Raw genomic sequence first — 23,777 nt, forward strand, 5'->3', positions numbered from 1 at the left:
AAGATTTGTGTTGAGACTAATTTCCTCTATTTTGAATTATGAAAGCATCGATATTTATTTCCCCAAATAAATTCTAGTAATATAGCACATTATTCTTTTTAAGCTCTAACACTCTGCTGCCAGCTATTGGGATAGCTCTGAGAATCATGAACATGTCTGTGTCTAAGGTAGATCATTCAGGATGGTGAGGGATTTGAGGGCACATGTGAGGAGCTAGGGTATTTCACCTCTAGGATCCGAAGAAGGAATGTGTTTGCTCTTTTCAGAGTGCAATAGGCTGATAGGCATGGGAGAGGGAGGAATTTGAGCTTTCTGATGATAAGCTATCTAAGATGAAATGGTAGGGTGGAGGACATGGACTTGTAAATATTTCGTTCTCTCAGCCCTGTGGGCCCCCTGTGTGGCGCAGCCTCAGGAATTTTGAGTCCTTGGCTCTGGAGGGCTACCTGGAGGCCTGAGATGGCATGTGAGGAATGCTGTGTTGGGGAAACCAGCCAGCCCAGCTCAAGCCTGTGAACTGCAAGGCCTTCTGGTCTCCTGCAGTGGTCCTCTTAGTCATAAAGGGCCTAGGTTGCAGGGAAACTGGAGAGCTACTAGCTGACTTTCCTTTCATTTGTGGGTAGTTGTCACCAAGTGACCAAGACACCTGACGGGAACAGGCATGGTGAAACTTGGGTAATTTAGGAGGAACACAGTGAACCAAATCTTTGATAGTCCCTCTGTCTCCTTCCTTACAACAATTTATCTGAAGTATAATACGTGATTTAGTGCCTTAGACTCTTTGAAATATCCCAACTGGAGCAAATGTTAATATTTCTTTCCAATTTAGGCTTTTGTTCCAGTAGGGACTCAATATCCATTTGTATGCCTGCCAGAAAACCCAGAATAAGTACCTTACAGAGGTCATGTAATTCACTCATGTTGAAGCCTAGGAAGGGGTGTTCTAGGGCCAGTACATACTCCTGTGGGTCAGGGACCCAGGTACCTTTTATCTTACTACTACACCTCTGTAACAAGTCCTTTCTCCTCATTGTCTCAAGGTGGCTGCTTGAGTTCTAGCCATCTTGTCTAAATTCCATCTGGCAGGAGGAGGAGGAGACTAAGAAGACCCAAATGTCTCTTAGGAACAGTTCCAAACACTTCTGCTTATATTTGAGGGGCCAGAGTTTAGTTGCACAGCCAGCCACACTTGCTGCAAGGGACACAGAGGAGTGACTTTTAATGTGGGTGGCCACAGATCCAGAGAAACTCAGCAGTTTTTGTCACAAGGTATAATTTACCTTACAGTACTTCTCTGGTAGTGATCATGAGGATAGATTTATCAAAATGTCACAATTGGCAGGGACTTTGGAAATTATTTTAAGTCCCTTCATTTTACAGAGACTTAGAAAAGAGAGACTTGCCCAAGGTCACACGACCAAAAGGTAAAGCCAGTGCAAAACTTGGGTTTCTGGCTCTTTCCACCAAACCTCCAGCTCTAAATTCTCAGTCAGCTCGAATTCTCTGACCTTGGGTTCAGGTCATCTGTTTTTAACATTTTTCCTGGATCCCTTTACCACCAGCTTCTTTAGAGTCTAGACTTTTAGATTCTGACATTTGAAAACTATTTTGAGCAAAATGTGGGTTACACTAAATTAAAACCGGTTTCTTCACAGCTCCCAACATAGGAAGGGTATCTTTTTTCAGGTGACAGAGCAAAAAAGGTCAAGTTCCACCTCCACCCCTTTTCCTAAATGCTAAAATTTCTGTCTTCAAATCACCCTCCTTTAGCAAGCTGCTTTTACATAATTGAATACCCCTGGCTTCATGATCCACATTGAATAGTGAATCGGTAATGACAGCCAGCCTCCCCGGCTACAGAGAACATGAGGGTGCTGGCACGCACCCCAGAGATCTGGAACTTTTTCCAACAGAGGGTATAGTGTGGCAAGGAGTGTTCTCCCTATTATTTTCCAAGATTGTACCACTCTTTATCTCCTTAGTCTGGTGGGGATGGTGGGTGAGGTTAAGTGAAGAGAGAGCAGTTTAAGTGTGCTGTGTGTTAGAGAGGGAGAGAGTGAGCTGGAAAGGGGCTCAGACTCCTGTACACAACTTCTGATGAACAGCACATCTGGGCTCATTGATCCAGGGCCCTGACAACAGGATACTGCAGAGGGTAATAAATCCCTTCTTGCCATGGGATTTTGGAAGTTTGGGGCTTTTCCTGGCTGCTCTGAAGGGAAGGAGGTGCTCTTTTTCTGCTTGGGTCCAGGGAGCTTGTGGGGTTGAGAATAATAGACCACCTCTGGGCAGGAGCTGGGAGACCTGAGCTCTAGTCCTTGCTCTGCTGCTTACCTATCGTGTGACTTGGTAAGCAATTTAACCTCTCTGAGCCTCAGTTTCCTCATCTGTGAGATGAGGCCAGCACCCACTTGTTAGGTTTTGTGAGGAGCAAACGGGCACAGAATCTGGAAGGAGCATTCTACATGTACCACGTGGCCTCTTGGTCTGGGTTGCCATGCAGATGGGTGATTATTGCAGGTTTCAGGTTATATCCTGAATGTTGTGTACGTGCATGCTCCTTCCTGCCTGGACGTGCTGTTTTGCCTGATTGTAGCCAGGGCCCTGGAGAGGAAGAGGTGGTTCCCATTTCACTGTTGTTCTTGCTCTGTGATTTGTCTCACTAATAGTACTAATAAGATAATTATGATTATTATGTACTTCTGTGTGCCAAGCATTATGTTAGGTTCTCTATGTGCTTTTTCCCCCTTCATTTAATCCTCAGCCATGCCCCCAAAGGAGGTATCAGTATTATCCTTTCCACTTTACAGGTGGGGAAATGATGCTCTGAGAGGTCATGTTGCTCTAAATGACGGTGCCCGGGTTTGACCCCAGGTCTGTTTGGCTCCCGAAGCAGTGCTCTCTCTGTGCTGTCTGAGGGGTGGGGATCCCTCAAAGGGAGAAGATGAGAGTGGGCCTGTAGGCTGGCCCTGATATGGGCAGGAGAGCACTCAGGGCGTCTGGAAGATGAGAAGGCTCGTGCCTCCAGCTGTGGTGGAGGTGGAGTGAGGGCTTCTGCGCCCAGCAGCCGGGGTGCTGCTGGGCCCTGAAGGGGACCCGTGCTCTGAGTGGGGGTGGAGGCTGCTGTTACTGTGATGGAGGGGCATGGTGTTCTAAGAGCGGGTATATACTTTGACAGGGGACGCTGGCGTGTGGGGCTCCAGGATTCCCCAGCAGCAGGAACAGAGGCAGCTGGCCTTCCCAGCAGTGTTCTGCCCTGCACTGGGGGAACGTTTTATGGGTCTGAGCCCAGGCCCTAGTGTAAATACTGTTAAAGCTGAGGGTTGGTGAGCAGAACGATCCGAAGCCAGTGACTTAGAATGTAAAGAGCTGCCATACCCGGGAACAGTTCTATGGCTGGCTGGGAAGGTGGCTGGCTGCTGAAGCACTTCTCAGACGCTGCCCTCTCCCCCCTGAGGGCTTGACAAAGCAGAGAGTTTGTGCATCATTAATGTTGTTATTATTGTTGTTATCAGGGTTTGTGGGTTGTGACTTATGAAGTCTGCAGGAAGGCTCTTGGCAAGGCGATTCAAGGCTCACTGGAGCTGCATCTTCAGGAAAGGAAGGAGCGTGCACACTGCAAAGGTTAAAATAGACGGAAGCGGAGGAGAAAGGAGAATGTTAAGTGGCTGGAGGAGAGACCTCTTGGGGAGGGAGGCAAGGGCAGTCCTCCTGGCTGCTCCGTGGTTGTGAGCTGAGGTGATGGTCCGTCTGAGGCCAGGCACCCAGGGGCCTTTCATCTTCCCCCCCACCTCAAAGATACTAAGCATGGCATCTTAGCTCTTAGTAACCAAGTCTTCTGGTTCTCTCGGATCTGGGTATCCTGACTCTTTTTCCTCTCTTGCCCCCAAATCTCCAAATCCTGCCTCTCTAGGCCAGTTCTTTTCTCCTGTGCCCACACTTGTCCACAGTGGAGACAGCCCATCCTTCTCCTGACCCACTGGACTACCTGCCTGGCTTCCCCTCGTCACCCCGGCTCCCACACTGGGGTGTGCTTTCCCTTCTCAGCAGCCTGACTTCCGGCTGCCTTCCCCCCGCCTTTCTGCTGTTAAGGTTTGCTTGTTATGTCCCTGGGGACTTTGCCACGGTCTTTGCCTGCAGATTGATCACCCCCTTTCCTGTGTGTCTCTTCCCTGGTCTGTGTTGACGCGGCACTTCCACTTTATCCTTCCTGATCTTCCTCCTGGTCCTTCCTCCTCTCCTCAACTGAGGATTTCCCTTGTCATCTCCCTCTGAACCTGACCCTGGAGCCTTCACCGGCCTCAGGGCTCGCTCTCTAGCCTGAAGAAAGCCTGTGTGTCCACATGTCCATGCCTGGGCATATTATCTATCACCTCCCTCAACAGAAGACCAGAGCCTCTTCTGCCACTGCTCCCGTCTTCCATCTTGGCTGTTGTTCCACACTCCTAGCCCAGATCCTTGGAGTCACTTTAGCCTCTTCTCTGTACCCTCCTTGCTTACATAGGAATAGTCACTGAGTTCTGTTGTTTTCCCCCGAGGCTCTTGTATAGATCCATTTCTCTCCTCTTGGGCAGCCACCTCGTTGGTTCCACCTTCCACCTCCAGCCTCCCTGATGGCTTCCCAGTCTAAGGTCATGGCCAGATGAGGCTCTTGAGCCAGGCTTTCTTGAGGTGGGGCATGGTCCTACCCACTCTCTCCCAGACCCTCACTGTGCTGTGGTTTGTCTGCTTTGGGTGGCCCCTTCCATGTCTCCCAAGAGCTATTATGCCTTCACTTTATAACATCTTCCTAGTGTGTGATCTCTGTAGAGGTCAGGAGTGTGGTAACCAGTGTGATTTGTCAGGTTTATGTTGCTGGGCAGATATTTCCTGGGGGCTTTCAAGGGGCCAGGCACTCTGCTGGGCCCAGCCCTCCGGAGCTCTTAGTCTAGGGGCAGAATAGGGATTGGAGGAGGTGGAGAGGAGACACCTCCATAGAGAGTTCTAAAGTAGGCTGGCTATGGGCAGTGGCCAGTTTAAGTCCTAGCATCCTACTGGGTTATAGTGTTCAAGCAAAGTCAGTTTGCTCAGTGTATTTCTTATTGAGCTTAAGTTCCCTGCTGTGTGAGAGTGAACGTTAGGTCAGAGCCTTTGGTAGCTGGCTGGAAAGTGGTTTTACTTTGAGGGTGGCTATTGGTTAGATGATCTGAGGGGTTCACTGGGTTTGTTTAGAAAGGAAGCTGTGGGTATGCCATAAGACTTGACTCTTGAGGCTTCTGCTGTACACACTTTGCTGTCACTGTGGCCCAGCAGCATGCCACTGTGCTGCCTGGGCAAGTGGGCACTGGACCCATCCTCCCTCCTTTCCCCTTTCCTTCTCACCAGTTCCAGAAGTGTAGGTGCCTGCCAGTCTCAGGAGTGCTGGTCTACAGGTCAAAGTGCTGAGGCACTGGGCAAGGATAGTTGTTTTTCCTGACTGATAATATTATCTGGGGATTAAACACAGAGCAGCATCAATGTGTTTTTCCAACAGATTGTTTTCTTTTTTTCCTTTAATCATGTGCATTGAGCTATGGACTTTTTAGTCTGAAGTCCATTAGCTCCCTGGGAGCAGTAGAGTAACATGTAATAACATAATGGAATGACCTTTTTGGCGAGCTCTCAAGATGGGCTGTGCAAGGGCAATGGGTCCTTAGGCATTATACACAGCTCTGGGAGGGCAGAATGAGGGTGAAATAATTCCTCAACTCTTCCTCCTGGATAGTTTTACCCTAGGGGGAAGGAACCTTTGAATGCCAATGGCAGATTATATTTAGAAACACTAGAATATGGCCACATTTCTATCTTCTATTCTGCTGAGATGGAAATTTGTATTATATATTATGGTAACTGATACTGTTGAAGTGCTTTATGATTTATAAAGGATGTTCAGTAAGTTACCCCATTTCATCCTCACAGCAGTCCCACTAGGGAGGTATCATTATCTCCCTGTCAGATGCAAGGCACTAAGCTGTAGAAGTTTGAGTGATGTTGGCTAGGCATCTTAGGTACTAAGTGGTAGAGCTCAGAGGCAGCTGAAGACTTCTGGCTGCAAAGAGGCAGTGGATTGGCAGGGTAGAGAGACTAGGTTCAGGTTCTGGTCCTGTTACTCATTAACTATGTAACTTTGGTCAGATTATTTAACTGATCAATATAATTAAGCATATCAGATAATCTACAATTGTCTCATTCATCCATAACCTTTTGTCTTTGCTCCATTATGGGCTCATTGCTTTATAGACTACAGGATATTTGTCCTGGACTCCTCTTCACTGTCAACATGGTAATTTTCCTTGCCTCTGTCTGTGGGATCCTTTGTTTCCTAGGCTCCATGTTTTTTCTCATTTTTTATTCACTTGTTGTTTTGGTAGAGCATGAGTTCCAGTACCTTCCTGAGAAAGGGTGTATTGGTGGTAAGTTTTTCACATCTCAGCTCTGAAGTGTAAGTAAGTCTGTACTCACTGTTGACAGTTTGGCTGGGTATAAAATTCCAGTTGGAGATCATGTTGCATGAGAGTCATGAAGGCAAGGCTTCATTATTCTGTGGTGTGCTAATGAGCAGTCTTATGCCAATTCTGACTCCTGATCTTTTGTATATGGTGGGATTTTTTTTTTCTTTGAAATTTTCAGAATCTCCTCTTTGTCAGCAGTTTTCTGAAAGTTTTCAGTGATGTACTTTGGTGAGAGTTTGGTTTTTTTGTTTCGTTTTGTTTTTTTTTAACTCGTGCAGGGCTCTCTCGACTGGAAACTTATATTCTTCAATTCTAGGATATTTTCTTGAATGATTTTTTTTTTTTTATAATTTCTTTTCCTCTGTTTACTTCTTTTCCTGGAGTTACAGTAAAACCTTGGTTTGTGAACATAATTTGTTCCAGAAACATGCTTGTAATCCAGAGCACTTGTATATTAAAGCAAATTTCCCTGTAAGAAATAATGGAGGGGCACCTGGGTGGCTCAGTTGGTTAAGTCTCGGACTTCAGCTCAGGTCATGATCTCACAGTTGGTGGGTTTGAGCCCTGCGGCAGGCTCTGTGCTCACAGCTCAGAGCCTGGAGCCTGCTTCGGATTTTGTGTCTCCCTCTCTCTCTCTGCCCCTCCCCCACTCAAGCTCTGTCTCTCTGTGTCTCTCAAAAATAAATAAACATTAAAATTTAAAAAAAAAGAGGGGCTTCTAGGTGGCTCAGTCAGTTAAACATCCGACTTCAGCTCAGGTCATGATCTTACGGCTTGTGGGTTCAGGCCCCGCGTTGGGCTCTGTGCTGACAGCTCAGAACCTGGAGCCTGCTTCAGGGCAGGGAGGGAGGAGAGCCCTCCCTCTCTCTCTGCCCCTCCCCCTTGTGCTTTGTCTCTCTTTCTCTCTCTCTCTCTCTCTCTCAAAAATAAAATAAACATTAATTTTTTTTAATGTTTATTTATTTTTGAGAGAGACAGAGACAGAATGCGAGTGGGTTAGGGGCAGAGAGAGAGGGAGACACAGAATCTGGAGCAGGCTCCAGGCTCTGAGCTGTCAGCACAGAGCCCGATGCGGGGCTCGAACTCGCTGGCCGTGAGATCATGACCTGAGCTGAAGTCGGATGCTCAACCGACTGAGCCACCCAGGCTCACACACCCCCAAAAAAATTTTTTAATTAAAAAAAGAAATAACGGAAACTCACATGATTCATTCCGCAACCCAAAAATATTCATATAAAAATTATGATACTGTAATATAATACAAAATAATAAAGAAAATACAAAATATAAAGAAAAATAAACAACCTGCAGTTAAACTTTTAAAGCCTTCGTTACTGGTGTGAGGGAGATGAAAGAAGAGGGTTATTGTGTAGGATGACTTTCACTATCACTAATGGAATCACTGCTATCTGTTGGCTCCATGGAATCTTTTTTTGCATGGGGGCCATTGTATACACTCACATAGATGTTGGCTATAGTACAGTTTTAATAAACTCATGTCATATACTATATTTAATGTAACTGGCAGTAAGGCAACAGAGGAAAGGGATCTATATCTGTAGGCAGCCTGACCCAGAATGAAGCAAAGTATTCATTAGCTTACTCTTGTATGGAAAAGCAAAAGACTGTCCATAGGTGCTTTGAAGTGACAAAAAATACACTAGTTCCAGTTGTGGGTACCTTCCAGTGTTCTGAAAAATCACTGATTTCTGTCAAATGCCACAGCCTGAGGCCAAGCATCTGAGCATGGGAGCTGGTCACCCATAATCCTAAAGCGAGAGAGAGAGAGAGAGAGAGAGAGAAACCATTAGCTCAGTTGTGATCATGTGATGTTTGGCATCATGTACTACTCATATTGCAAGACATTGCTCATTTATCAAGTTAAAATTTATTAGAAATATTTGCTAGCCTTGCGGAGCACTTGCAGAACAAGTACTCACAATCCAAGGTTTTACTGTAGTTTAATTTGGTATTTGCACTTAATGGATCCATCTTATTTTTCTTATCTTTTCTTCTATTTTTTATCTTTTATTTTTGTGTTTTATTTTCTAGGAGTTTTTTTTTAATTCTACTTTCAACTCTTTTGAAATTTTTTATTTCTGTGAGAGTTTTTTTGTAAGAGTTTTTCCTGATTCTCTTTGACTATTCCTTTCTCATAGCATTCAATTCTTGTTTTATGGATGCAGTATTTTGTTTCTCTGAGAATAATAATTATAGTTTTGCTGTTTTCTTCCGTTGTTTTTCTTTTCTTCTAAGTATCATCTTTCTTTTAGTTTGTTTTCATCTCTGTCTTTTGTGTTAAGGGCTTTCCTCAAATATCTGGTGAACTTGAGTTATCTGTATTGAATAGCAAGGCACTGGCATGGGCGTTGGAGACTCTGTGAGTGTGAGGAGGAGGTGAAGGGCATTTGTTTACTGAGAGGGCCTCACAGTGGGTATTTCAGTGGGAAGTTAGTTGTTTCATTGGAGGATCTCCAAATCACCATCTTTAGGTTATTTTTCTTGTGCTTCTCAGTTTCCTTAGAGAAACATTCTCTAATGTCCTGCCTAGGGGAATAAGACTGACAACATTCTGGAAAAGGGAAGGGAGATGTGGGGGAGTTGGGGCTTGAGGATCAGTGATCTCAAGGTTCCGTGTATAGACTTTCCCTTAAATCCCCTCGATTTCTCTCAGGGCCATACTTCTACTCCCTGCCTGGTATCTCCCAGGAGAGCTTTTCTTAGTCTCTCCATATAGTAGCCCCGTGTTTTCTGACAGCTAGGCAAGGAGCCAGCTATGTAGGCTGGGTGAGGGGATCTGCTGTATGACTGTTCCTTATTTGGACTTTTAACACACTTCCTCCCCCAGCCTCTGCTTCTGGCCACCCCTCCTTGTGCCTGCAGAGGTGCCTGGTGCCTCCAGTGCTCAGAGTTCTCAGGGTTCTCTGGGAAGAATTGGCTCGTTTCTTGTTGGCTGGCCTCCTGAGATCATTGGCTGAGTGGGAAAAGCTGAAAACCTTCCATTCCCATCCTGAATATGAGAAGTGATGTTACTTCTCTGTGGATTTGTGCATCCGTGCTTCTAGGTGGGTGGCATTTTCACGTTGCTCTGGTGTGTGGTGTTGGAGTACCGTGCGGAGTACAGATGTCCACCTCCCAGACAGGTCTTGATTGAGTGGGTGGCAAGTGTGTCCATGTAGCATTCTTGTGTAGTATGCAGCCCCTACAGCTTGACAAACGTGCCTGAAGATGAGGGGGGAGTTGGAGACTGGGAATGGTCTGGGAAGTGTCTTGGGGGAGAGGTGTTGGTAATTTGGAAAAGGGATGATGTGGAAAGGTTGATGTAGTGTCCTGAGAAGGGTCGGTGTGCCCTTATCCTTCTGAAGTAAAACGTGTTCTAGGCAGCACTTCTGCAGGCACCCATTCTTCCTTGGGCTCAGCGGGAAGCTGGGGCTCATGGTCCTTGGCTCCTTGATCCCCAGGTCGTCCTGCCAACGTGGCTGTCCTGCACAAAGGTCTCCTCACTCATCGAGAGAATTTCTGACCCCAAGGACTTGAAAAAACTTCTCAGGACCCGGAATAATGTGCTGGTGCTTTACTCCAAATCTGGTGAGTGCCCAACCTGGCCTTGGGGGTCATCCATCAGCGATGGGATGGTTTGGGTTCGGGGCACCAGTGGGAGGCAGAGACCTCAGGACCAGGAGCCACTCAGGGAGGGTCCGAGGGTCATCGGGCTTGTCCACTTTCCCCAGGAGATGAGGCAGAAGCACAGAGGGGTGTTAGTTCTGTTTCTTTTGCATCCTGAGAGGTTGTTTCAGTTCCCTATAATCAGTCTTTCTTGGGAAGAGCCTCTGGAGTCCTCACTACCTCAGGAGGGAGAGGATGTGTGTGAAGGGAGACAGAGGATGGTGGTCAGTGGGGTGGATGTTCTGGCTTCCTGGACAGGCACGGACTGGCCATCACAGGACATGCTTTGCCAGAGCTGTTGATTAGCTGGCTGGGTCGGCCTGTCACCAGCTGAATTGGTCCCAGGCTTGGGAGCACGCACCCAGGTTCGCAGCCCTGGCCCTGCCTGGCCCCCATCTGTCCTGCTTTGGGGTCAGAACATGAGACTGAGTTTGCAGTGGGCTCCAACAGAGCAGTTTCAGTGGAGGGTGGGACTGTGGCTTGCTTGCCTCTTCTGACCTTGAGGCTGGCAAGGGCATAGTGGATGGAGAGAGGTTTGCTCAGCTCTTGGCTGCGACTTTGAACATCTGACTGTTGATGTTGTTCCAGCAGAGTTAAGTGTTTTCACTGCTCCTAAGGATGCCAAGTTTTCTGTGCCCTGGAGAAGCAACAGCCAGTGGCTGGGCCAGTTCCTGGGCACAGTTCTCCCTGGCAGCTCATCCTTGACACTCATTGGCACTAGGGGCTGATGGATGTTTTGGACGTGTGTCTCTCCTGAACCCTGCATCCTCTAAGCACCCTGGCACATGCTACTTCTTGCCCTTTTGAGGGCCTGGCACACACTTCCTGAGGTTGTTGTTGGGAGCCCAGAATGTGTCTAGTATCTCTGTTGTCAGGAGTAGGGGGGAAATTGAGGCAAGGGAGGAGCAGAATTGCTCCTGAGGCCTGGGGCATAGGGCCCTGAGTAAGCATGGCTCATCCCCTTGGATGCTCTTGGAGCTGGGCAGTTGCCAGTGCAGGACCATGCTCAGTTCCTTCTCTGGGTAGGTCCTGTCACATAAGCTCATCATCTGACAAGGACTGCAAGGACCTTCTGCGACGTGCTCCTGTTTGCTCCTTTGCCTCCTTGAGGGAGACGGTGCAGGTTGTCAGATAATGTCCAGTGTACAAGTGAGGAAGTTGAAGCGGAGGGAGAATAGCCAACTCATCTGAGGTCTAGCAGCCGGTAGATGGTGGAGCTGTTCTCTGTGCTTCCTCTGCTGGAGGGTCGGAAGAAATAATATTAATCCTGCTGGGACGGAAGGGCTCTGAGATCACTAAATGGTTATGGTAAGTTAGAGAGTGGGAATGTGGGGTCTCTTGATAGGGGCTTGTGGGGCAGGAGGCAGGGCGTGGACCTCACTTCTTTTCTCTTCTGCCCTCAGCCAACCCTTGTTGGCACTGGGGCTTCTGGTGCTTCCTGCTTACTAGGCCCCTCTCTGCCTCCTACTGCTGGGGTAGCAGGACCCAGGTGACTACCTTCCTGCCTCCTTGCCCAGGCCTGCTGCGACACATGTGACCCTCAGTGGGTTTTTGGAGCAGTGCAATAACTGGATTTTCTCCACTTCCACTCTCTCAAGCAGTGTATCCCTTTCCCCTGCCTCACCAAGCCCAGGCTGAGCCCAGAGGAGTGGTGGGGCCATGGCCTTTCCTGCCTCTGCCATGCTCCCTCCTCCACCTGTCCTTGTGGGGGTTCTTGGGAGTGCCTCCCTCGGGTGGCTCCCTGTGCGTCTCTAGAAAGATGCTTTTTGTTCACTTGTGTGAAAGGCTCAGCATGCTTTGTATTCACAAACAGCTACCATTATCCACACTAGAAAAGGGGATCTGTGGAGGTGAGTAATTCAGACATCAGTTTTGCTCGGCTTTGGAATGTATCTTAGGGTTTTTGGTGAGGGAGGCAGCAGACCTGCTCTTGCTACCAGTGTCTGTGTGGCGGGCCCTTCAAGTGAGCTCACAGATGTGATGGGGGAAGGGGACACACTGGCCATAGCCACTCTGCGGCAGACCCTTGCAAGTTGTCAATGTTGAAATCCTGGCCACAGAGGCTTCATCCCCAAGTACCTGCCCTCCTACAGTAGTTCCCATGCTTCGCCCAGGTACCTGGACAAATGAAAAACTTCCTCTCTTGTGTTCACCCTACCTTGCCTCAAGGTATAGTCCATGTTTTTATAGCTAACCCCTGAGGTACTGCCAGGGCTGGCCCTTCTGTCGCTTCTGGGGAAATGGGCTGTGAAATGTGACTTGGGTACACTTGACATTGGTCCATCTGGGACCAGTGTCCCATATAAACCTCATTTAGCCACCAGGTTGCTGAGCCCCTGCCAAGATGAAGATGTGATGCACAAGTAAAGGAAGTATCTGGTCCCTGTTCTTGTCAGCTCACGGTTTGAGCTCCAGGGCAGATGAGTGTGGAATCGGCAACCTTGTTCCTTATATTAGTTATAGAACTGTAATTGTTTGGTTATAGAATTTTCACAGTTTGTCCCAGAAAAGTAATGAGTCAGAGTGGAGGATCTGGCTGTGAGATCCTTGGGAGAGTGAGGCATGAGATATGGCGTAACAGAGGTGTGAGTTGGGGTCTCGGTGTCTGTGGGGAGGAGTCCAGAGCCTGGCAGGAGCAGGGGTTTCTGAGAAGAGTTCTCCCCGAACTACTGATCACAGGGTCAGTGTTTTAGTGGCGCTCAGGATCTCACCTCAAGGATGACTCCCCATTCTTCCTTGCCCCTAAAGGAAGATGGCAGGGGTGACCCTCATGCACTTGGGCACAGATGTTTAATTTTTAATTTTTTTACAGAGGCTGCAGCGGAAAGTCATCTCAGGTTATTGTCCACTGTGGCCCAGGCAGTGAAAGGACAAGGCACCATCTGCTGGGTAGACTGTGGGTATGTCCTGGGGACATGGGGCGTGGTGGCTGGAGGGCTGGGCGTCCTTGGGGGATCTGGAGGGTGGGGTAGGGAGTTGTCCCTGATTAACTCTTTGGGAGAGAGACTGTGATAGGAGAAATTGCTGCAGAAAAGCTTCCCTAACCCTACTTGAGGGTCACCTGTGGACTGGAGAAGGGGCAGTTCTGGCTCTCCCACTTGTTCTTTCCAGCCCCAGCACTCTTCCTCCCTTTTTACTCTGTTGTCCTGTGTGACTTGACTTTTTTCTTCCCAGCAGGTGAGAGAGGGGGCCTTGATGGCCAGAGAGACAAGGTTCTTTTCAGAGGCACCCAGTAGGCTTGCTCGTGAGGGGGGTCTGCAGCAAGAATCATGGGCTTCATCTCCAGCCCAGGGCATTAATAGAGGTCTCCACTGCCCTCGGTGCAAAGGTGGTGGAATCAGCCACCTTGCCTTCCGAGGTGGCTCCATTAGATGTGTCAGTCCTGGACAGGTGGCTTTGTCCTTCTAGCGCTCTCTTCTGACCTTTGTCTCCCTGCCTGCCACTGCCTGTCCTAGTGCTGGTGCTCCCAGCTCCTTCTCCTTCTCTTTCTCCTCCTTCCTGACCTCCCTCCTCCCAGAGACTTTCTTGTCTGTGTTAAGGCGGCGGGATCAAACACCAGCCCACAGGAGGGAGTCTGTAGGAAGGGGGGCTACCTCTTAGTATGGGGAACGGGGCTCTTGATGGAATTCCTCTGATTCTTCCTAGTGTGGGAGTTTGAGTCCAGGGTGTACTCAGCTTCCCTTTCTTTTCAATCATTAGGAATAATTTCCACATCTCTCTGTGGTCAGTGCATTGTGCATGCAATGCACACACACCCACACCCCCTCTTGTTATATAATTAGCTCCCAATTTGGCCTAGATTGGCATAAATGCATAAAAGGCACTTAGATAGTGAAGGAACTTAGGAGGAGAGGTAACTAAGAGCAGGTTTGTCCTTTGCATGTTTGAACACCTATTGTATGCAAAGGTCTATGTTGCACTTGACCGGGATACCAGCGTTATACGCCCTCGTGACTTCGGACAGGAAGAGTTTCCGGAGTCACTGTGTCCAGCCACTTCTCACCTGGACTTAGGGTTTATCGGGAGTATGAGCCTGGGAAGAGGAGGGGAAAGGAGAATATTGCACTCTTGCAAGTACGGGAGAGAGGTGGGTCTCTGCTGGGAAAAGGGCTTTTTAACCTTCACTTTTATTGTGGCTGTTCTTGCCTGAGCTACAGCCTGGCTACCACATTTAACCCTGTGGGTGAAATGAGCTTTAGGGCTGTACTGCAGTATAGCCTTCTTCCTCTTCAATCTGAGTTCTAAATTTCTGGTTTTTTGGGGGCGCTTGGGTGGCTCAGTCCGTTGAGCATCTGACGTCAGCTCAGGTCATGATCTCGCAGTTTGTGAGTTCAAGCCCCGTGCTGGGCTCTGTGCTGACAGCTCAGAGCCTGGAGCCTGCTTTGGATTTTGTGTCTGTTCCTCTCTCTGCCCCTCCCCTGCTCATGCTCTGTCTCTATCTCTCAAAAATAAATAAACATTAAAAAAATTTTTTTTAAATAAAAATAAATTTCTGGGTTTTTAAAAATTTGTTTTTTAAAGTTTATTTTTATTTAGAGAGAGAGAGTGTGTGAGAGAGAATCTCAAGCAGACCCTGTGCTGTCAGCACAGAGCCCCATGTGGGGCTTGATCTCACAAACCATGAGCCAAAACCAAGAGTTGGACACTGCCTGAGCCCACCAGGTGCCCCTAAACAGCTGTTTTGTGAATGAACTTCTGGCACACAACTGATTTATAAGTTGATGGCCTCAAGTTTGTCTTGCCCATGATTGAGGAGAATTGAAGGAGATTTATATTTTGACAAAGCACTGAATGAGACCAGGAGAAGGAGTCTTAGCTGAGTGGTGTTTGCTGTAGGGGTGTATGTGCGTGGGTTCATGCTCCTGTCTGGCCTCACACCTCCTGATTTATTCAGACATCAATTTACTGGAAGAGACTGCTCCCCAGACATTTGATAAGATCTTGGCCATTGGTTAATTCTAGTGCATAGTTGGTCTAAAAGTGTTCTTGTCTTGTAGGTATGTCTCAGTCTCCCACATTTTACCAAGAGTGTGCTACGTGACTGGTACATAGCCTTTGTCAGTATTAGAGGGGACAGGACAATTTGGAATCTCCATATCTGAGGATGACACCGGTTCTGCCACGCTAGCCTTATCACAGGAAGTTCTTAGGCTTGCAGGTGGCAGAAATGGGCAGAAGAGCTTTGATTTAGTTGCTGCATTCCCCTGCAACATTCCCAAGCATTTACTATGTGCCTTGAGGTACACAGATGGACAGTAGTGCCCTCAGGAGCTCAGTGTGCAAGGAGGAAGCAGACATCGAACCAGGTGATTATAATCCATGTGAGAAGTGCAGTGAGTGGAGGCTATATATGAGAGGGGTTTCGCTTTATTCTGCCTGTAAAATTCTGCCTGAGAAAGCTTCACAGAGTAGGTGGAGTTCCAGTTGATGCAAAGACCTTTGAGTACCAGGACTTTAAAGTGCCCTGGCTTTCCCTGCAGGCAGCTCCATGTAGTATGGGCCCCGAGGACTGCCTGGGCCATCTGCTGATGGGTGTAGAGGTGGCAGTCCTGCTCTGCTCCATGCAGAGGCAGGACTAAATGGGGCCAGGGTTAATGTGTGAAGACAGACTAAGAACATTAGAATTCAGGACTCGTTTGGAGACATGATGTCTGGAGTCAATAAAAGTGCCAATGGGAGAAATAATCCTATGACTTTTGATGTGCTAAAATGGAAATCTAGGGAGGCATCTTAGAGCCTAAAGAGGTAACCTTAAGACAAAAGGATAGATTGTTCTGTGTAGTTGCCACTCAATTCATTCCTCTAAGAAGTATAAACTGAAATGTTAAATAGCTTTTAAAATAGTTTAGATAAGTAGATGGATTATGGAGCTCTAATGGATTGTGTTAGAAGAGGGAGGTATCTGGGTCCAAATTTGAAATCATAGGTAGGGTGTACTGAAATCTTCCCAGGGCAGCCCAAGGGACAAAACTTGGGGCTCTAGTCCACAGAGGCCACGGGTGGGGGTGGGGGGGTGGGTGGCAGTTCTCACGGATCACCATTACATAAGGAGTTCCCCAAGGGTGATGGGTCTGCCCTCCTGCTTGGCCACACCTGCTCCTGGCCTTCAGAACGTGTCCCGTAAACCATTAGGGGAGCCTACCACGTTAACCCCGTGGCCCAGTGATGAAAGCTCTCACCGTGTCCTAAGTGCATTCAGTCTGTGTTTATGAGTCTGAGTGAGACGCTCCAGGGATGGGCAGAAGCGCTCTCGAGAACGCTTACTCTTGCTGTCTGCAGTGGAGTGAGCATGTGGAATGGAGCCAATGTCTGCTCGCTTTTTATCCTAGCGGCTACTAAATAGCAGGTGGTCAGCCAGAGTGTGCCTCCCCTCATGTAGGGGAGGCTCAGTCAGTTAAGCATCAGACTTCGGCTCAGGTCATGATCTCATGGTTCATGGGTTCAAGTCCCGCATCAGGCTCTGCACTGCCTGGGATTCTCTCTCTCTCCCTCTCTCTGCCCCTCCTCTGCCTCTCAAAATAAATAAAACTTAAAAAAAAAAAAAAAAAAAGGACAGGTGAAGGGAACAGGGGACATTCTAGGGCAAGAGAAAATAGTGCTCTGGTGTGAAGTGTCTTTGAAGATGTGCCTAATAAGGGCAGAGGCCTGGGTTGAAGGTTCTGTTCTGCTACTTACTAGCCCTATGACCTTGGACAGGTCTGTTTACTCATCTGTAAAATGGGACAATAGTGCATATTCTGCCTTCTTTCCAGGTCCCAGTAAATGAGCTTTTTCTAGAATATAAATGTGAGATCCCATTTTACTGTTATTTTTCATCTGGGCAGGATTGTTTCAGAGCATTCCCAGAAGTTGAGGGGGAGAAGTGGTGCATGCATTGTTCAATGGCTCTTTCTTGGGTGAGGATCGCTTGGTTGTTGAGAGAATGCCCCTGAACAAAGTCCTGGGCATCACAGTCAGCCCCAGTGTTCAGGATGATTTGCTGTAACCCTTAAGAAGTCTGGAGTGCATTGGGACTTACAGGACTGCGGGTCCTGGGGCTTGGTTTTAAGTCCAGACTCTGGCAGCTAATAGCTGTGGGATCTTTGGCAACTCGCTGCCCCCTCTGGGCTTCAGTTTATACTTGCGTGAACCATGGAGTTGAATCTTCCAGTTTGCTCTCATCCCTAAATAGCCTGGTTCAGAAAATCCTGGAAGCTGCTAGGCTTTGTGTGTAGTGTATATGTACCTAAGTGTCCTCCAGTCTTTTGGGGGGTCTTTCTGTGTCTCCCCCCATTCTGGACATCTGCTTCTTAGGTCTCTCCTGTTTTTTCCTTAGAGCCTCTGTCCTCTCTCCTGCTTTGTTCCCTCTTCTTTGCTGGTTTCTGTCGCCTCTTCCCACCTCTGGGTCCCTGCCTCCCCCACTTGTTTGGTCTTTTTCCTCTGCTCTTCTTTATATGGGTATTTCTTTTCCGCTTATTCTCAATTTCCTGGCTCTCCACTCCCTACCCTTGCCTGTATGGCTGAAGGCACCCCCCACCCCCACCCCCACCTATGCTGGTTTTCTCCCAGGTCCCAGGCCTGGTAGCTTGTGGCTGTGAGGTGTCTGTAGGGTGTCTGGATTCTATCCAGGGGTTTGTTAGCTGTCCCTTCCCCTCCCTCCACCTCCTGGCTCAGACCTCAGCAGCCACGCTCGGGTTGGCTGGTGGTGGTTGTCCAGCTGTTAAGCGGGTTGTGTGCTAGGGAGTTGGTATTCCCCTCGTGCCCTGCAGCCTGGCATTGGGCTCGGCCTTGGCACGGAGTGCTGCTGTCAGGGCAGCTGAGCCGGAGCCAGCAGGCGGGAGCTGTGCCTGGTATGCTAATTCCTGGGGCCGATTCTCACTGGGCTGAGGCTGCATATCGGGAGCTCACTGCTTTCTTTTCCTGAAGGTTTAAGGTCATTACCTATAGCCACATTTTCCTTCTTCTCCCTTCTCTTTCTCCCATCTGCTTTAGTTTCCCCAGAGCAGTGCTGGCTTCCAGATCAAGACTTGGGGCCTTCCAGGGCAGGCATAACATATTTTGAAGTCTTATGTTTTCTTCTAAAAATTATTTGAATTTAGCATTTGCTTCTTCATGTGTAAGCATGTTTAACATCACTTACCAGGAGATAAAGTAGACTCCCAGGAGAAGTGCTGTGTTTATGTTGTGGCTTCAGATGCTTCCTGACACATTGCCCTTTGCTCATCCGGGTGCCATGTCCCTACTGAGGAGCACAGCCTGAGAATCTCCGGGCTGGGGACACAGGAGGAGGAGGAAAGGGCATGCCCCTCTTTCTTATTCCCATCCCTTTTATTAGTTGTGCTGTGTAAGTCTTCCTTCATTCTGTGCCTTCTGGAGGGAAGGACCAGAGGGAACAGCCAAACCTGGGAGGATCCCTGTTTTTCCAAGTCCTCATTAGAGGATGTTACGTGACCACCAAGGCCGGTCCAGGTCTAAGGCCTAGCTGTGCCGGGCTGTTCTGTCTCCTGCCTTGTGCTCTCCAGCTGTGTTCATTCAGGTTGTCCTGAGTATGTGGCACCTACCAGTCACTCTGACAGTATTTCTTGCTTACTCGCTCCTAGTCCTCCCATTTTTTTTATGTCTCCAGAGTGAGGCCCTTCCTACACTTTCTGTCCTGCCCACCCTTGGGGATTCCACCTGCTCAGAATCCCACCATATTAGACCCAGCACATGGGAGAAAGAGATTTCTGCTGCTTTGATGGGGCAAAGGGATCCAGAAAGGCTGGGTTAGCCAAAGGGGCACACCATGGCCAAGACAATGTGGTCTGCTTTCTGCCCTGCAGCAGGAGGCTGCCCACAGCTTGTGTGGATAGAAGGATGCCAGCTAGCTGAGTGAGGAGCTGGTTGGGGGTGCTGGAGAGAATGCTGGAGGTTCAGCTCCTTCTGAGTCACCATCTTCTATCCTGGTTCTGGCTCCTAGTTCATCCATCAGGATATAGGCAGCCCGCTTTATGTTTTACTAATACAGGGCCCTGTAGACGAATTGAAAGCTCCATTTACCTTGTGTGGACAACTCTTGCATTTTTCAGCTCAGGAAACCAAGGGCCCCGCCAGAGGTCACAGGCTGGCTGATGGCAGAGTCAGATCTAGAAGCTGTCAGTCATGCCAGCTGGCAGCTGGGTCTTCCTCCAGGGAGAATCTGGTACCTAGGCTGCAACTTGTGAAAGTCACAGCTCCCTTCCCTGAGCCTCCAGCACCTCGTTTCTTCTCTTCCTTCCTGCTCTCGCCCCCAACCTTTCATCCCTGGGTCTGACTCCCTGGAGTGGGGGTTGCCAGCCTCTTGGATGACCATGACTGCACATGAAGAGCTAGTAAACACAGTACCATGCACCTGCAGCAGCCACCCCACAACAAATATAAATGAAAACATGCATGTGCATTTGTCTCCTTGGCCTGGGGGTGGGGAGGGAAGTGGGTACAGGTCTCTTTAATCTTTCTTCCACATTCTGTGTAGAGGAGGGCCAAGGGGGGTGGGGTGGGATAGGATGTAGCAGGTGCAGATGAGTAAACAGGCAGGGGAGGGCAGGGTTCCAGCCTACCTAGTAGATGGAGTGGCTGGTTCTTGCAGGACAGTCTGGTTGTGCAGGTGGGGGCCTTTGCACGACAGCCCAGTCTCTGTGATCCATGGTGGTTTTTTCCTTCCCTTTGCATTCCAACAAAGCCTCTCATTTCCCTGATCACTGTCTTTGTCTCCCTGCCTTTTTCCCCCTACAGCCTCAGTCACTGGCTGGGGAAAGGAGGTAGAGAGGGAGGTAACCAGTAACTCAATTAATTGTGATTAATCTATCAACCCAGATCCTTTTAAGGTCCTGAGTTTGGGTAATTTCTCTTCCCTTTTTAAACTCTTAAGACTTTTATTGTCTGTACAGAACAATTAGCACACGTGTGCATGCATGTTCGTGCACACACATTGCACACTCACACACACTTTCATACTCTGAGAAACAGGAGGAGGGGGAACCAATCTGAGAAAATACTATCAGAGAAAATACTATCTGAGAAAACCTGGCAGGATTCCTGGAGCTCAGTAGACAGAGCCCAGAGAGCCAGAAGTGCAGGGCCTCATCCTGACAGTGAAAAGACAGCATCATTCATTCATTCACTCCTTCGCTCAGGCTATTTAGAGAGTGTCTGCTAGGTGCCAGCTGCTGTTGTAACCCTGGGGAATCAGCTATGAATAAAACAAAGCCCTCACCTTCATGGAGCAAACATTTATGATGGGGGTGACAGTGGACACGGTCAGATGTGGAGCTGTGCTCTGTGGAGAGAAAGACCACGGGGAAGGGAGTGTGGGAATGTGGGAGGTGCTTGGCTGAGGCTCTGAGATCTGTGACAGAGGTGCTCAAATAGGCCAGGAAGCGACCTCCCTAGTGACCCCCCTGAGAACTGTGCATGTTGTGCGCATTTCTGTGTGTGTGTGTGTGTGTGTGTGTGTGTGTGTGTGTGTGTGTGTGTCTGTCTGTCTGTAGGGAGCAGGGGAGAAGAGAGAATCCTGGGGGGAGTGTCATAACCCAAAGAGGGAAGTGGGTTGCACCACGTCTGCAACAAGGAATCCTGTGGCAGGGACAGCTGTGACTCACTTAACTGGAGTGGGGGGGCCACAGGCCGAAGGCAGGGCCGGACCCGCAGCCAGGGGTCCACTCTGAGGAACAGGCGGGAGAACCTCTGTGCCCCCCCTCCCCAGCTCCACTCAGCCTTGTTGGTTCCCCTAAGCCTGGTCTGAGCTCCCCGGGGACCCTACTGCTGCAGCAGCAAGACTTTTCCTTGGCGTGGGTTCTGGCAGAGCAGGCAGGGATTGGGGTTAGAATGATTCTGAGCCCTGTCCCTCCTCTCTCTACTTTATGAAAGTCACGGGAAGAGGCTGCCAGCCAGGCTTGAGGGAAGAGAGCCAGCGTGGGGTGGTGCTTCTCCCCTCCGGTTGGCTGCCTTGCAAAGTCTGAGCGGCCACCTCAGGTGTAGCAGAGTGGGCAGGCCCTTTGGGTGCCCCTGCTGGATGCCAGGATGGGGCTGAGGGAGGCCTGAGGTGCTTGAGATTGTTGTTGCAATTGGGTGAATGGCAGGTTGTCACCCAGAAACAGTTGAGATCGGCAGAACAAAGCTGGACAAGGCAAGTGCCAAGCGAACGGTTGTAAACATCCCAAGTGGAGTCCTCTCCTGGGGAATTAACTCAGGCAGGGAAAGGGCACCTTAGATGCAGCTGTTTGCAAACAAATCTACCACCTGTAATAGAAGGGCTTCACCACAGAGCCCCTGTGGGCAGGGCAAACCCAAACTGTAATAGCCCTTGTCACTTGGAGGCGTGTATGGCATCTCCACGGGGCTTTAGGGGACGAGTTTCTAGCAACTGGATTCCGTGGGCTGCCCTTCCAGGAGCTTTCTGATGTATACCCTCAGCCCATCTGGATCTCCTCCCCATCTCTGCTTATCCACCTTCTCTCTGGATTCCCTGTCTCTAAATGCCCCTGCCACCTTGGGGGAGCAGCCACTGTATTGTCATTAGCCTTTCCTTTTGGAATTTATCATGCATTTCTTTTGAGTCCCCAGTGTTAGCCAGGTCAGTGGCTGTGGTGTTGACTACCACAGGCAAGACTAAATAGGGAGGGAAAAGCCTGGGCCTGGGTTGGGGTGGGGGCAGGAGGGTGGCCCCCTCTCTGACCTACACACATCTCTCTAGTAAGACATGCTTCTTGAATTGCAAAGTGTGTTCTACACTTAAAATGAGGTCCCACAATTTTGCTTGTCCATTGATGAATGTTGCTTTTAGAATTGAGCTGAATGGTTGAATTAGCTCTCTGTATTGGGGCTGGTGCACAGCTGTGTGAAGCTGATGGCTGTAGAAGGTAGTGAGGTATGTAAACAGGTGAGAGATGAAGGGACTTCCCTCAGGTGGCTGTCATACCTGGCAGAACAAAGTTTCTCATGCAGTGTGGTCAGTGGGAACCAGTGGACTTGGGTAGCCAAGATACCCTCACTAAGTCCATGTGGCTCTGGAGAGAGGGCCCTGCATGGGTGGGGTAGCTGGCTGCCTTTGGCTGGCCATTGGGCAGACTTGGCTGAATATGGTGAGGTTATGGGGAAAGCTATGAGACAGATGGGGTCTCTGAGGGGCTGGTGGGAGTCATAGGGGAGGCCAAACTTTGGAAAGATGAGGGAAAGGAGGAAGAGCCAGAAGAGGACAGTGGTGTGCATCAGGATCACCTGGAAGGCTCCTTAAGACATAGTTGCTCAAGTACCCGCAGAGTTTTGATTCAGCAGATTTGGGATGGGGCCGAGAATTTGCATTTCTAACAGGTTCCTGGGTGGTGCTGATGCCGCTGGTCCAAGGACCTGTGAGGTCTGTTGATCTTACAGGAAGGAAACCTGAGATGAGATCGGGCATGAGCACTCTGTAAATGCTGAGTGGCACCAGACAGACGTTTCTTATCAGAAGAAGTGTGAGAGTGTGATATTGCAGGAGCTGCACCTCACTGAAGCGTTCTACTCTCTCCCTGTGGCTTCTGTCAGTACCTGCTCAGATTTCGTAACTTCTTCAGCCTTGTAGGACATTCTCCTCTTATCCTGGTCAGATGGTATATAGTAGGTGGGATATGGTACACATTTGAGCTTAAAAACAAAAACTTGCTTGGGCCTTAGGCAGAGAGTCTGAAGTAATGGTCTGGGAAGGGCCAGGTTAATCTGTATTCTTTTAAATTTCCCAGGTGGTGCTGATGAGCAGCCAGGACTGGGAGCCACAGATCTATACTGTAGTTGGTTTTTCTTCTTAGAATGGGCTGTACTCCTGGGGACTTGCTTTGTCCAGAGCTGTCCATGTTGACCCTCTGCTTATCTCTGTCTTTCTTGATCAGCCCATATCCTTTTGGTTACTCTGCTTCCTCCAGTTCTCTGAGAGCCCACCTATAGTCAGGGCCTTCCCTGCTATTGAGAATTTCAAGGTACCAGGCTTTTTTTAGGCCACGAGCAGATTTTACTCTGTCAACACCTTTGTGAGGACCTCAGGTAACAAATGGTTTTGGACATTTGTGTCTTTTCAGTGATGCTGAGAGTAGAAAATTGTGCAAGAAGATGAAAGTTGACCTGAGCCCAAAGGACAAAAAGGTTGAATTATTCCATTACCAGTAAGTACACGTGGGCATTTCCAGTTTCCAAGTAAGTGCTAGAAAGCTTTCATTGGTATTCCCAGTGAACGGTTTTGAGTTAGGTTAATTTTATTTCAGTGTTTTTCTTCTGTGTTTATAGTTCTTTTTTTAAAAAAAAATCTTGAACTGTGTTCAATAGCTGAATGTTATTAAGATGCTGCAGGAAACCAAAGGTATGTATCTTCATAACCATTCTTAAAGTTAACACCTTTTTCTCCTCATTCGACAGGGATGGTGCATTTCATACTGAATATAACCGAGCTGTGACATTTAAGGTAAATTTACCTCCCTCATTCTCAGCAGAGGTAGAGTCTGAACAGATGCCAAAAGCCTGGCAGGTTTTCTCTGAGAGAAGGAAGGGCAGATTGCACAGATAGCTCTTTCAAATGACCTGAGGGATTCTTATCTCTAGAGCACATGTCAGCAGAATATCTGGAAAAGTTTGTAACTGTTAGCACAATGGGGATGGCCGGCCTTGTAGATAAGT

General features: G+C 48.7%; 1 protein-coding gene across 1 annotated transcript in view; it reads left to right on the plus strand.

Moving 5' to 3' along the window:
- PDIA5 (protein disulfide isomerase family A member 5) overlaps positions 1-23,777 on the plus strand; it is a 93,461-nt gene that overhangs the window by 11,857 nt on the left and 57,827 nt on the right. The window contains exons 2-5 of the mRNA XM_060639769.3: positions 9,932-10,058; positions 12,949-13,036; positions 23,186-23,269; positions 23,520-23,565. Coding sequence (XP_060495752.3) covers positions 9,932-10,058; positions 12,949-13,036; positions 23,186-23,269; positions 23,520-23,565 — 345 coding nt within the window. The remainder of the gene's footprint in view (positions 1-9,931; positions 10,059-12,948; positions 13,037-23,185; positions 23,270-23,519; positions 23,566-23,777) is intronic.

This window comes from Panthera onca, chromosome C2 (assembly GCF_046562875.1).
Source record: "Panthera onca isolate mPanOnc1 chromosome C2, mPanOnc1 haplotype 2, whole genome shotgun sequence".
Lineage (NCBI taxonomy): Eukaryota > Metazoa > Chordata > Mammalia > Carnivora > Felidae > Panthera > Panthera onca.